The sequence below is a fragment of the Neomonachus schauinslandi genome, chromosome 16 (genome assembly GCF_002201575.2).
Source record: "Neomonachus schauinslandi chromosome 16, ASM220157v2, whole genome shotgun sequence".
Taxonomy (NCBI): domain Eukaryota; kingdom Metazoa; phylum Chordata; class Mammalia; order Carnivora; family Phocidae; genus Neomonachus; species Neomonachus schauinslandi.
The window spans coordinates 52,318,577-52,334,593 of record NC_058418.1 but is presented as its reverse complement, the minus strand read 5'-3'; the positions used below and the strand labels follow the sequence as shown (position 1 = coordinate 52,334,593).

The 16,017-nt window shown below is 37.8% G+C and overlaps 1 protein-coding gene across 1 annotated transcript; it reads left to right on the top strand.

The window, feature by feature from the left end:
- Positions 1 to 94: 94 nt before the first annotated feature.
- CMC2 (C-X9-C motif containing 2) lies at positions 95 to 16,012 on the top strand. Its single transcript, XM_021702702.1, has 4 exons — positions 95 to 124; positions 7,285 to 7,397; positions 11,586 to 11,657; positions 15,131 to 16,012. The coding sequence occupies exons 2-4, from the start codon at positions 7,317 to 7,319 to the stop codon at positions 15,215 to 15,217; spliced, it is 240 nt and encodes a 79-aa protein (XP_021558377.1). The 5' UTR covers positions 95 to 124; positions 7,285 to 7,316; the 3' UTR covers positions 15,218 to 16,012.
- The last annotated feature ends 5 nt before the right edge of the window (positions 16,013 to 16,017 follow it).

Genomic DNA, 16,017 nt, shown 5'->3' with positions numbered 1-16,017 from the left:
AGGGCGTGGGAGCCTTCGCCACCGGGAGCTGGCCCACCTCCGGCGTCCTGACTGCCGGCCTTTGAATGGGGAGTCTTCGCTGGTGACTGTCGCTTCACCCCCTCCTGGTGTGGCCGCGAGTCGGGTGAGTCTCGGCAGTCCGGGCCGTTCCGAGGAACGCTCTCTTCCTGCCCGCGGTGTCTGCGGAGGCCGCGGGACACCCACGTGCCCCTCCTCTCGACTCCTGCTCGCGCGCGCCCCGCCGTGTCCCGTCCCTCCCACCCCCCTGCCGCTCTCGGAGGTTGGGACCTGGAAGCTCCGGCCGCTGGTCTTCAGGGTGGCCTTGGCTCTCAGCTCGCAGGCAGTCCACTGAGTAGTCCACCGCGCGGGCGGCTGGAGGTCTGTCCCAGGCTCTGCGCCCACAGGCACTTGCTGAGGATGCGCTGGTACTTTAGAGCATGCTTTGGCCTAGACCTTTCACTCTCTGCGGCAGTCTATCCGGCCACTCGCGAGCCTAGTGATCTGGGGCGGGCTCTTCCCCTCCAGCCTCGGCTTCCACGCCTGTAAAATGGGTATAACCCATGGCCTCGATGGTGAGAAGGGAAGCCCTTCACAGTGTTTGACACGGTGAGCACTCAATGAATTGTATGATTATTATTGTTATCATCTAGGAATTTAGGATCTGCATGTAGAAGGTGGGGGCCTTGTTAGGGCACATCTCAGCTGCAGTGAAAGTTGCCACCAGTCTGTCTTGCGAAGTGGGAATCCAGTGAGATCCTCGTCAGTACACTTTTCAAGGAAAGGACACATTCAGATCCCTTTTACTGGGTTTAAAAATTGCCGTGCTTGTAGGTTACAGTAGGTGCTTTATGAAGAGTCAAGTAAATCCGAGTTCTGGAAACCTTCATTTAAAATTTTAAGTGCATAAAAGAAGTTTGCACTGGCAAACTTGTGTTGTGATGCCCCTTGTATCTCTTTTCCTATACATACAGACTTCTGCACTTGTTTAGTTTATTTCAGATGAGCCTTATTTTCGTCTTTTTTTTTTTTAAACTATGTTGAGGTGTGAACCAACTCTCAGATCTATAATCCTAAATTCAACATTTGGTAAACATTTATTGGACATTTACTATATGCATTTACAAGAATATTCCCTCCCTATCCTGTGTGTTCTTTGGGGTATATGGACTGATTTTTTTCCTCTGAAATTCAGGTGATTTGGCAGAATGCCCAGCATCTACTGAGTGTTCAGGAAAAGCTACAGCTTGGCCCATTCCTTAAAAACTGTGTGGTGGAACTTAAGAGCCCTATGGTCCTTTTGCCCAGGCAGCCTAGGGGTTGCTCTCAGTAACAGTGGGGCATGGTCTGTATTTGGGAGCACTAGTCACTCAATAGCATGTGTTTAGATTTGGTTACTTTGCAACTGCAAAGAAAAGGGTAGGGTAGGTAATATACCCTGTTATGTCTGCTGCCTCTGCTGAACATGGTGCATAGTTTGAAATAAAATTGCAGAAATATTAATTTAACTAATTCCAGTGCTTTCTGAAAAGTAGACTTTAAAAAAGATATGTTTTAGAAAGCATTAAGTTTACAGTTCTTCCTAGAGAACAGCTTCTTCAAACTTTGCCCAAGAGACTTTTCTGGACTTGTTTTTTGTTTGTTTTAAAATGACACTAGAAATTGCAGCTGTAGTATAAATTTCTTTCTGGTGCAGCCACCGAACAGCAGAATCTTTTGAAAGGAAACCCAAGTGGCATTAAAATAAGGGGTTTCCTCCTTGTGACTATATATTTGCTGAAATGTTATTTAGAATGCTTACTTTTCTTTCTTTCTTTTTTTTTTTTTTAAAGATTTTATTTATTTATTTGACAGAGAGAGACACAGTGAGAGAGGGAACACGAGCAGAGGGAGTGGGAGAGGGAGAAGCAGGCTTCCCGCCGAGCAGGGAGCCCGAAGCGGGGCTCGATCCCAGGACCCTGGGATCATGACCCGAGCCGAAGGCAGACGCTTAACGACTGAGCCACTCAGGCGCCCCTAGAATGCTTACTTTTCTTTACTAGAGTTAATGCATTGGTTACTCTTGGTTTATTTTCTAAAATTGTGCCACCTGGTGGTTGAAACCTGTCTATCATGGAATACTCATTAGGAAAATTTTACCTCAGTCTTGGTCAAATAAGGTGGAGTGACTAAAATAAGCCTATAATTTTTACGTGAGAGTACTGTACTGCTTCTAAACTCCCAGCTTACCGCCAAGTAAAAGTTAAAATTGCTTTGCAGGGGCCTGTCCTCCAGTTATTGAAACATCGGCTTGTCACAGCTGAACATTTTTAAGAGTTTCAGTGGCTGTTGTGGTATGAATATGTGCACACTTAAGGCAGTGGGTGGAGTTGAGGTGGGGAGGGAACCATTGTAACTGTGACAAGTTAACCTTTTTGATGTTTTCTAAATGCCAAGGTAAAGGTGGGACTGAAGTTTTGTGTTTAAATGATAACAGTTTGAATGGAATTTATTCCTCTTTATTAGTACAAACACCCATGCATGAAGTCTTATCACAAATGAATGTTCCCTTCATCTTTGTTCAGCAGTGCGGCTGATGTTCATGATTTTGGTACTACCCTTTTGAAATTGTTTTGTGTATTTTTAGTGGTGACAAGTTTTTTATTCATTGACCTTGAATTTTATTTTTGGAAATAGGTTAAAATCATTTAATTGTGAACTTAGATTTGAGAGCAAACTTAAGAATGCAATGCAAGAATAAGCTGTGGCGTCCATAATTGATGTAGCCAGTCTCCTTGGGGTACATGAGGACAGATAACCGAGAACTTCACATAGCAGCCTGTTTCATTGTTGGACAGCTCCAGGAAGAGGACATCTGCCTTTGTTGACATTCACCCTTTGGTTTCCAATCCTGTTCTGGGAAGTGCTTTAGAAACACCACTGTAAATTCAGTTCAGCCTTTCCCATCCTGTGACAGAGTATTTCAGATATACAAATAATACTTTACATATATCACACTTACTGCTCACTATTTCAGATGCTTCCACATATGTTATTTTAAACCTTATGACCACCCAGAGATACAGGTCAAGAGCTAATTCCAATTTACGGAAGAGACTTAGGTCTCAGATTAAGTAACCAAAGTGTTAGAATTTACGGACAGATAAGTCTACAACTTTTGATTGTCAATCCATTGTTTGTCTTAGTGAACCAGGTTGTTTCTTTTATCTATCTCCTCTGATGTGAGCTTCCCTAAATTGGTAAATATTCCCAGTTTCATTAATGGCTTCCTGTTTAAACCTAGAGTCAAAGCCATCTTCATCCCGAGCACTCTCCCCAGATTTTTACATTGTCAATTATTTTGGACTTGATTGATCAGGACAAAAACAGTACTGTTCTTTCTCTTGAGGGAGACAGACTATTTCTAATTATACGGGATAATACTACATTGACTTCTTTGGAAGCTAGGCCAAGAATTAGTGTCTTTTGAACTTGTAGCCAACCAGAGGCTCTTTGGGAAATAATTTTTACTCTCTGTATTTATTTCTTCCACAAACTGCTGGGAAGGCATGTCTTTCCTGTTTTGAACATGGGAATGATCTGTCCTGGTGAGAGATTGCATTGGGTAGTAACTCTGCCACTTACTATGTGACCTGGGGCTTAGTTTTACTATGAAAATGTGAGTAATGCATATTTGAACTACAAAAAGGCAATTTCTTATGGTTCCGCTGAATTTATAAAGGTACCTACTTGCTACAGTTATTGGAAGGATTCTAATAACTTGTGCCTAGCATGTGGTAAATGTTTCAACAAATTATTTTCTACCCTAATAATATAGATATATTCTTATGGCTTTGAAGGAATCTTAAAATAAGAATATGGAATATACATTTAGTTTTCTTCAGTTCATAAGTTACTTCGAGTTACAATAATGCTGATTAGAATAGGCTTTTAAAGATGACTGCTGGAAGATACCAGCACTCACATCAGCAGAACAATGCCATTGTTTTATAGTTGTGCTTTGTGGATTACACCCAGCAGTCTGGCCATACACCTGCGTGAGCACCAATGGTTACATGAAGCCAGACGACACCAGGTGCCGGAAGGAAGTGTGGGTACAGGGTGGATCGAGGGAAAGAAGAAGAAGAGGGTATCTCACGAGAAAGGGTAGAGGAAAGAGGGGAATGACTGGTAAAGCAAGCAATTCATTAGGTAAGGGATTTGGTCAGTGTTTAGAACTGTAAGTTAAGTAGTAGCTTAGCTTTTTACCAAGAAGACTAGGAAAAGGAAACCATATGAAACCATTTTCTTCTTGGATATAGTTACGTAGGATAAGTAAGTAGAAGGGAAGATGTCTTATTGGCACCCTGGCTGGGCCTACAGTGGCATAAACTTTTGTAATAGAGGGAGGAAAAATATACATCGTGATATGTATGCATTTATAACTTATATACAACATGCATGTATTTATCTCAGCAGCCAAAGTGTCTTCTAAAGTATTTAATTTGCCAATTAACAAGGTAATTTCAGTACATTGTGAGCTTGTTTCCGAACTGTAAAAGCATGCATTTGAGGGCTGGTTGATAGAAATATGTAAAAAATTTTTTGTCAAATACATTTACAAAATAAAAAGACTTTCTAGGTGGCTAAGCAAGTATACATCTTCCTTCAGAAGAAAGTGAGGCTGAAATCAGATAACCAGATAACTAATAGGTGTAGATGCATAATATTGGTATAATATTAGATGATTTAAACTGCTAGACTATATGAGATACCGTCTTTCTGAGGCAAAAAGATTATGTTATTAAAAAGACTTTGTAGTCAGTCGCAGGCAAACCAAACTTGAACTTGGCTGCATTTCCAATTTCCATTTCAAACACTTACCGGTGCACAACGGGCTGATACGAGATCTTCAGCTGTTGTGTGCTACGTGTGCGTGTGTGCGCACTTAATTGAAGTCACTCAATGGAACAGTGATCTACTGATATTTTTATAAATTGAGGTCTGCAATAGTAGGAATGCTATAATTCTCTGGAATTATTTGTTTAGATATTTTTAAGGATTATACTTGTGAGTGGAAGGTAGATAGGCAGTTTGAATTTCTTGAACTTTTTGGTATTAGCTCTGTTAAGGTACCATTTACATATAAAATTCATCCGATTGTAAGTGAGTTCAGTGATTTTAGTGAACTGCAGTTGTGTATCCACTACCACAATCCTATTTTAAAACATTTTTATCACGTAAAAATATTCCTTTGTGCCCAATGGCAAATAATCCTCACTCTGACTTTCAGGCCCAGGCAACACATCAGCTTTTTTTCTCTACAATTTTGCCTTTTCTAGACATTGCACATAAATGGGATCATATAGTCTTTTGAATCTGGTTTCTTTCATTTAGCTTGGTGCTTTTGAGGTTCATCCATGTTGGTGTCTGTATCAGTGCATTCCTTTTCATTGCCAAATAATATTCCATTGTCTAGATATACCACATTTGTGTGTCCAGTTACCAGGTTATTGGATATTTGGATTGTTTCCAGTATTGGCTATAATGAATAATGCTATGAACATTCACATACCTGTCTTTGTGTACATATGTGTTTTCATTTCTTTTGGGTGGATTCTTAGGAGTGCGGTTTCTGTGGTCCGGGTCCTTTGGTAAGTTTGTGTGTAACTCCTTAAGACACCGACGAATTGTTTTCCTAAGTGTGTACTATTTTACCTTTCCACTAGCAATGCATGAGGTCTGTTTTCTCTGCATCCTAACTAATGCTTGTTATTGTCTGACTTTCTGATTATAGCTATTTGGGCAGATGTGTAGTTACCATCTCATTGTGGTTTTAGTTTGCATTTCCTTGTGACTAATGGTGTTCAGCATTTTTTCATGTGCTTAATTAACCATTCCTCTATCATCTTTAATCTGAAGTATTTATTCAAATCTTTTGCCCATTTTTGGGGTCCATTTTAAATGTTAGATTGTTTATAAGCATTGCTTATATATTTTAGATAACAAGTCCTTTTTCATATATGATTTGCAAATGTTTTCTCCTAGTCTGTAGCTTGTAGGGTATTTATTTTTTAGAGCAGTTTTAGGTTCACAGCACAATTGAACAGAAAGTACAGAGATCCCATTTGCCCCCTGCACTACACATGCACAGCCTTCCCACTATCAACATCCCCCACCAGAGTCGTATGTTTTTACAACTGATGAACCTGCATTAACATGTCATTATCACCCAAAGTGTGGCTTGTCTTTTTCTTTTTCTTCTTTTATTACATGCATTATGAAATGCTCACCATGATAAATATATTACAATATTATTGACGACATTCCCTATGTTGTACTTTTACTCCCTTTGTCTTTTCATTTTCTTAATGGTGTATTTTGAAGTGAGAAAGTTTTTTAAGTTTGGTAAGATTTTACCAAATTTTTCTTTTGTGAATTGTGCTTTTGACCTATCTAAGAGCTCTTTGCCCAACCAAGGTCATTATTTTCTCCTAGGTTTTCTTTCTTGAAACTTGTAAAAGATTAAAACGTTAATTGGTTCTTTTTTTTTTGGTAATGTTTTCCAAGTTAAAAAGAATAGGTTAAAAAAAAGGAAGAGGTAAATAGTGCTTCATAACTGTGGCAGACACTTCAAAATAATGCTTTTCCTTTGACGTTGGCTGCTAATTTTCTACTTTGTGAAAGAACCAATTAAATTTAATTTCTGAGATTTCAGCTTCTTGCTTTCATTGTAATAATTGCATTTTATGGATATATCTGCTAAATTGAGAAACTTTTTTCCCATCTGCTTTTTGTTTCTCTTCATTGTTTAGTTGGATTTTCTCAGCCAGATGTTAGGAATAAGAAAGCAGTCCATATGAATTGACACTAAAGTGAGATTGGCTAATGAGGCTTTAACTCCCTCAGAGGAATATACATTTTTAAAGGATTAATAAACCAATTCTCTTATTTTATAGAGTTTCAACTGGACCAAATGAATTGTAGTCAATTTCAGGAATGTGGGGAAAATAATTGAAATCAGGCTTATTAATATAGGCTAGCTGTTTCTGCTGGAGCATTTATTTCCAGGATTGGGTCTCTTGAGGAGTTCTGCTTTTTTCTGAACCTGCAGGTTCTCCAAACAGCACCTGATGACTTGTTGAATCTGTTAAATTGTTGGATAAGGAAGCTGAGACTCAGGTTTAATAATTTGCCTAAGGTCAACATTCTTTTCTGATAAAGCTCACTGCACGTTTGTACTGAAATAGTTTTAGGTCGCATTAACAAATACAGTCACACATATTCAAGACACTCTTGTATCCACAGGTTGCTCTGCTGTGCTCCGTCACCTCCTAAAGATGCATCCTGACTTATCTCCACACTTGCACACTGAAGAATGCAACGTCTTGATTAACTTGCTTAAGGAATGTCACAAAAATGTAAGAGTTCAGAAAAATGACCATAAAGCAAAAATGAAACTTAGGTACAACACACTGATGTAAAATGTTCCACTAATGGAAAGGAGTGATAATACAGTGGATCTTGGCTTACTAAAGATTAGTAACTGATGCTTGTGATTTTTCAGACACCATCTCCTTTCATGATTAGTAAAAATAAAGCGTGGTAGTTTGTTAGGGAACTTCTGAAATGATATGTAATTGTTAGAATCCACGTTCTTACAATAAAATACTTTCCTTTTTTAAATTACAGGGCACTAGAACACTTATGTTGAATTCTGACTCTTCTGATCATAATGGAATTATTTTAAGATTTTTCTAAGATTTTCCTTGATATCTACTATTCTGTGTTTAAAGGAGATTGAAACATTTTTAATAATAGATGTTAGCTAGATTTAAATTATGATTGTTCTAATTTGTCACGTTTGCTTACTTGTTAGTGGAATGGAAGTAAAATTCCATGGTTTAGACCAAAATAGAAAGGAAGCCAATTTTTGGAAATCATTAAATTAAGCTGATATTTTTACAGATGTCAAATATTTAGCTTTTTCCATATACTTGACATATGAGACAGTTATAAGGAGCATTTCTGTATTTCTTTAACTTTGCATGATGTGTTATTTTCCTCATGATATTCATAAACTGTACATATATCAAATTATAATAATAGTAAATATCATTTAAATGAGTAAAATTTAAAGACTAATGGTAAGGTAGTAAGTAACACCTGTGACCTGTGAAGTTAGATATTTTTGTTGGTTCAAAGAATGTTGTTTGACAGTAAACTTTAGGCAGACTCTTTTCAGCATACATCTAGATCAAGAATTGATACTGTCTTTTTAACGTTAATCATTTTATGGGTGTGCACTAGTGTCTCATTTGGTTTTAGATTTATTTCCCTGGTGGCTGGTTTTTGAGCATCTTTTCCTGTGCTTATTGGCCACTCATATAAAGTCTTTTGCCCATATTTTATTTTATTTTTTTAATTTAAATTTTATCTATTATTATTATATTTTTTCTTTTGCCCATGTTTTAAAATTGGGTTGTTTGCTTTATTTAGTTTTAAGAATTCTTTTTTTTTTATTCGACACACAAGTCCTTTGTCTGATGAGTGTATTGTGAATATGTTCTCCTAGTCTGTAGCATCCTTTTTCATTTTCTTAAGGTTGTGTTTCAAAGAGCAGTTTCTAAGTTTGATGAGGTCTAATTACCAGGTTTTTTTCTCTTATTGTTTGTGGGAGGTTTTGTTGTTGTTGTGGGTTTTTTTTTTTTTTTTTCCTTCCAAGTATTTTTGTATGTTTCCCGGTCACAAAGATTTTTCTCCTGTTTTTTTTTCTTCTGGAAGTTGTAGAGTTTTAGCTTTTACATCTAGGGCTGTGATTCATTTCAGGTTAATTTTTGTGTATTGTGTGAGGTATGGACCAGTGTTTCTTTCTCTGTGGATATTGTTGTTCCAGGACAGTTTGTTGCAGAGACCATCCTTTCCCTACTGAATTATCTTGACCGTATCTGGCTGGGTCTATTTCTGGGCTCTCTAGTCTATTCCACTGATTTATGTGTCTGTTCTTAACACCAGTTAATTCCAGTGTTATCTTAGTGGGGCCACCCTAGCCCCTTGACCGTTTTGTCCTCTTCTCTGTCCCCGTTCACTTGCACTGGAGTGATCATTCAAACGTAAGTTGAATCATTGTTCCCCTCTAATGGCTCCCTTTGCCTGCGGTTATCAAATCTAAATTTCTTACTTTGTGTTGTTTCAGGGCCTTCATGAACCTATCCCCTACTCACCCCTTGCGCCTCACCACCTTCCTGCACCTCTTCTGCTTGCTCCTGTGTCCAGTTGTGCTGGAACGCGCTTCCCTCTTCTAAGCCTTTGTGCTTGCTTTCTCCTTGCTTGTCTTAGAGCCCTCCCCACGGTCTCCGCTTCCTGTGTGCGAGACCAGGTCTCACCATCCTCCAGGTTTTATTCAGTGTCATTTGTTATTTCCTCTTCCTTCTCTCCTTTCCTGGCCTACATTCTCTTGGTGTAGTCGCTCTGTACTCCAGTAACCCCACACATAATACAGTTGCTACTTTAAGATAGTTCTCACACTTTTTGGTCTCACGACTCCTTTATGCTCTTAAAAATTATTGAGGACCCCAAATGACTTTTGTGTATGTGGGCTATAGCTACCAATATTTACTGAATTAGAAATTAAAAAAATATTAATTTACATAAAAATACAATAATAAATCCAATACATGTTAACGTAGTGAGTTTTCATAAAAAAGATCTTATTTTCCAAAACAAGAGGGTGAAAAGAATGACATTGCTTTTGCAGTTTTGCAATTCTCTTTAATGCCTGGCTTAATAGGATATAACCAGATCCTCCTATCTGCCTCATGTTCAGTCTTTGGTGATATTGCTCTCTGTGCGGCCTCTGGAAAATTCTATGGTAGCCTTGTGAGAGAATGAAAATGAACAAAACAAGATTTTTGATTATCAGGGAAATAGTTTTTATCGTGTACATGCTCTGGAAAGGTTTTGGGAACTCGTGGGTGTCCCTGGACTACACTTGGAAAACTACTGCTTTATAGCAATCACTTCATTAGCTGGCTCTTCCCTCTGAGAGTAGGGCCCAGGTCCACCTTCCTCACTGCTGTATCTCTAGTGCTTGGGACATTGTCTTCAAGGTATCAGTTGATTGATTCATTTATTCAATCAATTTCTCAGTCGGTTTGATTCTCTAGAAATAGACATCGCACACTAGAGGTTTATGCCATGTGTATATAAGAGAATTGTAGACCCCGGGCATTTCATAAACCAATTCCAGTAGAGCACTTTGGTTTTGTTTTTCACGTAATGTCACGAGAGTATAATTCTTCTTCGGGTTTAAATGTTGGAAAAGCAAACAAAACAAAACAAAACAAAAAAACTTCTGTCTTGGATTTAAAAATAAGATGTATGTCTATGGGGTGATATGAGTCAGTGTAAACCAAACTATGAAATACTGCCTTATGTTCTGAAAGTCTAATCCTTTCTGTTAGTTCTGCTTCACCAGAAGGTGTGTGAAAATGCATGGTTCCTGTTCATTTGTTGTCAAGGAAATAGTTTAAGAAAAATACACAAGAGATACTTATTCTGAAAAGGTCCTTAGGTAACCAGTAGGAGATCTTAGTTTACCTTAAATGCTTGCCAGAAAAAATGACCCATTTATTCACTGTGGACCAGAAAAGGACATTTACAGTCGCGGTGGAAGAAAGGACTAGCATGAGGCACAGTTTATTAATTACGTGTTGTCTGGTTTCCATGAAAGCCTTAATTAGAAAGAAAAGGAAAAGGTGTTTATTATTACAAGTTCAGCACTTATGGCATGTCATTATAGGACATCAACATGCTGTCCTACCCTTTCCTTAAAAATCGTGATATGCAAATACATTAATTATAGCCCGACTAAAATTTGTGTTCTTGACTTCAGTCTTCATCTTAATCTGCTTCATAGCATTCATACTTTTTGCCATGATAATCATCATAGGCCTTGAAACCACGAGGAGATTTTTATTTTTCTTTGCAAAGAAAGCAGACTTTGAACTTTACATATAAGTTTTCTTACATTGTGGATTAGTGGCTTACTTATGTGGCCCATATAGGCCATTTAATAATAGTGTTATGTTTTTCTGATGTATTTTGATGACATTTTGGATGGAGGCAAATGAGAAAATTAGTGTTGGCCCCCAGCATTTATCAGGTAATTCTTCAATGGGACAGAATGTTTGCTAGTGAAGAAGTCAGTGGTCCTGTTAATATGGCCACACTGCACTTGGATATCGCTCCCTGTGGTAGAGATGGCTGTGCTGTGATTTTCACATGCCATTAAAGAAAGGGCTATTAGAAAACAGAATTGTTTACACTCTGTCCTCGTGAGGTTTGGGCAGGTTAATAGGCTTCCCTTTTATCAAGGAAAAATCTTTTTAGTTTTCATTTCTACCTATACAGTGTTTATCCCTCCTTTTAGGAAGGCCAGGATAAGTCCGTTTATTTGTATATTTTATACCTGTGATTTAACTGTTTGCTTATTAACAGGGTGGTGACATATTAAACCCATTTCTCTAGGAATAAGTATTTAAATTCTATGTGCCAGAGACCTTAGCATATTATGGGATGAAATATTTTACCCCTCTTCTTCCTTTTAGCACAGCATTCTGAAATATTTTGGTCATTGCAATGATCTCGATCGGGAGATGAGAAAATGCTTGAAGAAGGAGGTAAGAAAAGTGTTAGAGGATGAAAATGGTCGAACAGTAGAATAGAACATTTCTGAGCAATATTTAGAATACCTTTACTAATTTTTATTCCAAATTTTAGTATAACAGAGAGAATTGACACTTTATATGTATGTTCTCCCCTAAAACCAAGAGGAGAAATGAAAGGACATTGCTGGGGTTTTTTTTGTTTGTTTGTTTTTTGTTTTTTTTTTGCATGCACATAAATGAAAACGACTTCCTTATTATAATCATTGTAACTCCTCTGGATGAATTGTAAGGGCTAGGAAACTGAATTTGTTTAGTAGAAAGACTTTGGTCAGTCAGCTATTAGCCATAGCAGGTAACTAACACTTTCTGGGCCTCCGCTTCCTCATAGAATGTGGCAGGAGCTAGGCTTGGGCTCCTCACAGGTTTAAAATTGTGAATTCTTCATAACCATGGCATGTACAAGACACACGGATCTAGTTTGACTTGGCCGGAAAGACTCATTCCCTGAACCCGGTTTTAGGCCATGACTTGGACTTGGGTATATAGCAGAGTGCTTTTGAAATCTTTAAATTTAATTCCATTTCTGTTTTGTACATCAGTTGTTTTATGTCCCAAACCTTTAAAAATCTATAACTAATGAACACCTGCCATCCAGTTTTCTTTCCTTTTCTATATTTTTGAAATTTTTTCCTATTAGCCTCATATTGAAAGGTATTAGTTATAATATTTGAGCTGTCCAGCATCTGTCTATCTTCAACTTTTGTATATTTCAATCTGAAGCTTTTTTTTTCCCTTCCCAGAATCCCTTTCCAGTGTCTTTACCGTTTTGAAGAACTTTCTGGAGTTCTCAGTTCAGGGTGATAATTTTCTTTGCACAAATGTGTACATACAGAAATGTTTTAAATTGACTTTGAAAGAGTTTTTCTTCCTATTTACATGTAAAGCTAGTTTATATGAAAACTGAACCTAGGGCTTTGTTCCCGTTTTAATAAGATGATGGGAAAAAGAAGCCCACACTACTTTATTCAGTACAACTGTTTATTTCTCACATGCTTTCAGTTGTGTCAGATCACTTTTTCCCTAAGTTTAGACTTTTTTCTTCTTCTTACAGTTCAGTAATTTTTGCCATTTTACCAATTGCAAAATTTTAGATTAGGTATTTATTTGAAATTTTCTTCCCAGGTGGTCCTGAGCTGTTAGTGACTATTAGGTAGAATGTTGTAGATATTTTTCTTACTTTGAGTTTGTGTTCATATAAATTCTGGATTTTCTCCTTGACTTATTTTCTAAGTCCTCTGTGTGGTTTTTATGTCGGTAAATTACCTGATTTATAAATGTTTTTGTCTGTTCTTTCCTCCTTCAGTCCTCTGAACCTGCACTCATTTATTTCCTCTCTGCCTTTAATGCTTTCTAGTTGACCATTTCCTGCCTTTCACGTGCTCCTCTAACCATCTCCTTCATGTACCATTTGAGTACTTCATTCCTTGACACTTTCAGCTAGAAAAAGGGTCTGGCCAGTTCCCTTAGCCTCTATTTGCTGCTGTGTCGCTGCTTTTGTTCTTTCTATCGAAATAATCACTAATACTACTTTTGCAGCATCCTGTTTTGTCCCTCTTAATTTTTCGATTCAGTTTGGTTTGGTTGTGTTGTTCACTGAAGTTTTGTGAATAACATCGTGTTCATCCTTTTTTTTTTTCTTTTATTCAAAGGCCATCTGGACTCCCTTTGGGGATATCTTAACATACATTTTAACATAGATTATATTTTTAATTTGCTCTTTAACTTATTATTTTGGCTGCCTACAAAGTATTATCTTCTGAAGATTTACCCTTACAACCCTCTTCCCAACCTGATTGCTGGAGGCAGTCCAGTATATGTGATTAAAGATAGATACCAAATGTTTTTCTCAGAGTAGGTATCCCTCCATGTTCTAGAACAGTGCCTTTTTTTTAAAAAATAGTTTTTAAAGTGATGAAATGCCTCTTTCCCCCCCTGACAATCTTAGGAGGAAAATTAATGTGTGACAGATAAAAGGAATGATTTTGGTTAAAGGGACCTGGTGTTTCATCTGTAATTTGAAGTGGCCCTTTGATGAAGAAGAAAAAAAAGTTTGAAAACTATCATTCCAGAGGCTATGTTAGAACTCTTCAATCAAAACTTTAGATCTAGAAAACTTCTGAGAGATGATCTAGCCTAGCTCCTCTTATTTGAGGTTATGGGACCCGAAGATGCAGTAAGCATGAACCTTCCCAGCACTGGCTCAGGGGCCCGGGGCAGGGGACCCAGTTGAGTCCCTACTCAGCTCTCTATCATTGATTTTCATTTCTGCAGCCTTTTTCCATATCTCTGGCTCCTAAAAGATTTTGATGCTTAGTTGTTCACATATACTTAGTTTTTTCAACTTGAATTTACTTTTACTTTTTTCCTTTTTCCATAGGGACCCTTCATTCACTTTTAAAATATGTCTATCGGTGTATATAAGCCTGTACATATATCCATACAAAAACACTTATATTCACATTTCTCTGCTTTAAACAGTGCTTTTTCTAAGTGCCAGGCTGTGTATTTCCTGTTACTTATAACCTACTGGCCAGATCCAAATACTAGGCTGAAAACCTCCAAGGTGAAAACTGCACTTAGATCCAACTGACTACAGAAATGTAGGATTTGGAGAGAATCAGGTTTGATGACTATTCATAATGAAAAGATCCTGGGAGGTTCAGCTGAATATAGGTTTCCATGCAAACTAATAGGATAATATGGTTGCCAAGAGCCAATTACTCTTGATAATATTTATAGAAATAAAATGTCTAGGTCATAAGAACTAGTAGGTCCTCTGTAGCCCACATCTGTCAGACTGTGTGGAACACTGTCTTTAATTCTGGTTTTGATATTTTTTATAAGGGATATTGATATTAAAGCACCTTATAAAAGGTAGCTATTAGAAGGCAGAAGCCATGTTCTATGAACCTTTGTAGAAACCAGCAATGTTCAGCCTAAGTAAGTGGATTTTCTGTAATCAGATATTTGCAAGAAGAAATAGAGGGCAGTAGGAGAATTTACAGGGAAACACTTATTGGTTCAACATTAAAAAACAAAAACAACCTTTGGAACAAGTAGAAGGGTCCAACAATTAAACAGGCTACCTCTCAGGTAGTTAGTTGCTCATAGCTAGAAGTGTTCAAGCAGAGGTTAGATGACTTCAATGGATTGTGAGTTCCTGCAGAACAGGACAGAACTCACTCATCTTAAATATTTACTGAATTCATACTTTGGGAGAAAATTAATTCGGTAAATATTTGTGCACCTATTAGGATGTAGGTGCTGTACTGTGTTTGCAATTTCAGATTGCATGAAATAAAAGACAAAAAAGAATTTTATCAGCAAAAACTATTTTGCAAATATTTTAAAATATTTAACTCAGCTGATATAAATGGTAATATAATCTGCTGTCTCTTTTCTCCCCCCTTCCTTTTATTTTCCAGTACATGGAAAAGAGGACCAAGAGCAGGGAGCATGGCAATGCGATGCGAAAAAGACTTTTTAATCCTGCAGAGGAATCTGAAAAATAAATTAGAGGCATACCTCGTTTTATTGTGCTTCGTTTTATTGAGCTTCGCAGATAATGCATTTTTTTCAAATTGAAGGTTTGTGGCAACCGTGCGTCGAGCAAGACTATTGGTGCCATTTTTCCAACATCATTTCTCACCTCGTGTCTCTGTATCACGTTTTGGTAATTCTCACAATATTTCACACTTTATAATTACTATCCTATTTCTTATGGTGATCTGTGATGTTACTATTGTAATGATTTTGGGGTGCCACAAAGCATGCCTGTATAAGACAGTGAACTTAATCAACGTTGTGTGTATTCTGACTGCTCACCAACCAGCCATTCCCTCGTCTCTCCCTGTCCTTGGGCCTTCCTATCCCTTGAGACTCAACATATTGAAATTAGGCCAGTTAATAATCCTACAGTGGCCTCTCAGTGTTCAAGTGAAAGGAAGAGTCCCCCGTCTCTCACTCTAATCAAAAGCTAGAAGTGATTAAGCTCAGTGAGAAAGGCATGTTGAAAGCCAAGATAGGCTGGAGCCAGGCCTCTTGCACCAGTTAGCCAAGTTGTGAATGCAAAGGGAAAGTTCTTGAAGGAAATTAAAAGTGCTGAATGTGTGTGCCAGGGAACACACGAATGTTAAGAAAATGAAACAGCCTTGTTTCAGTGGTCTGGACAGAAGATCAAACATCCCCTTAAGCCAAAGCTTAATCTAGAGCAAAGTCCTAGCTCTTCAATTCTGTGAGGGCTAAGAGGTGAGGAAGCTGCAGATGAAAAGTTGGAAGCTTGAAGACGTTGGCTTGTGAGGTTTAAAGGAAA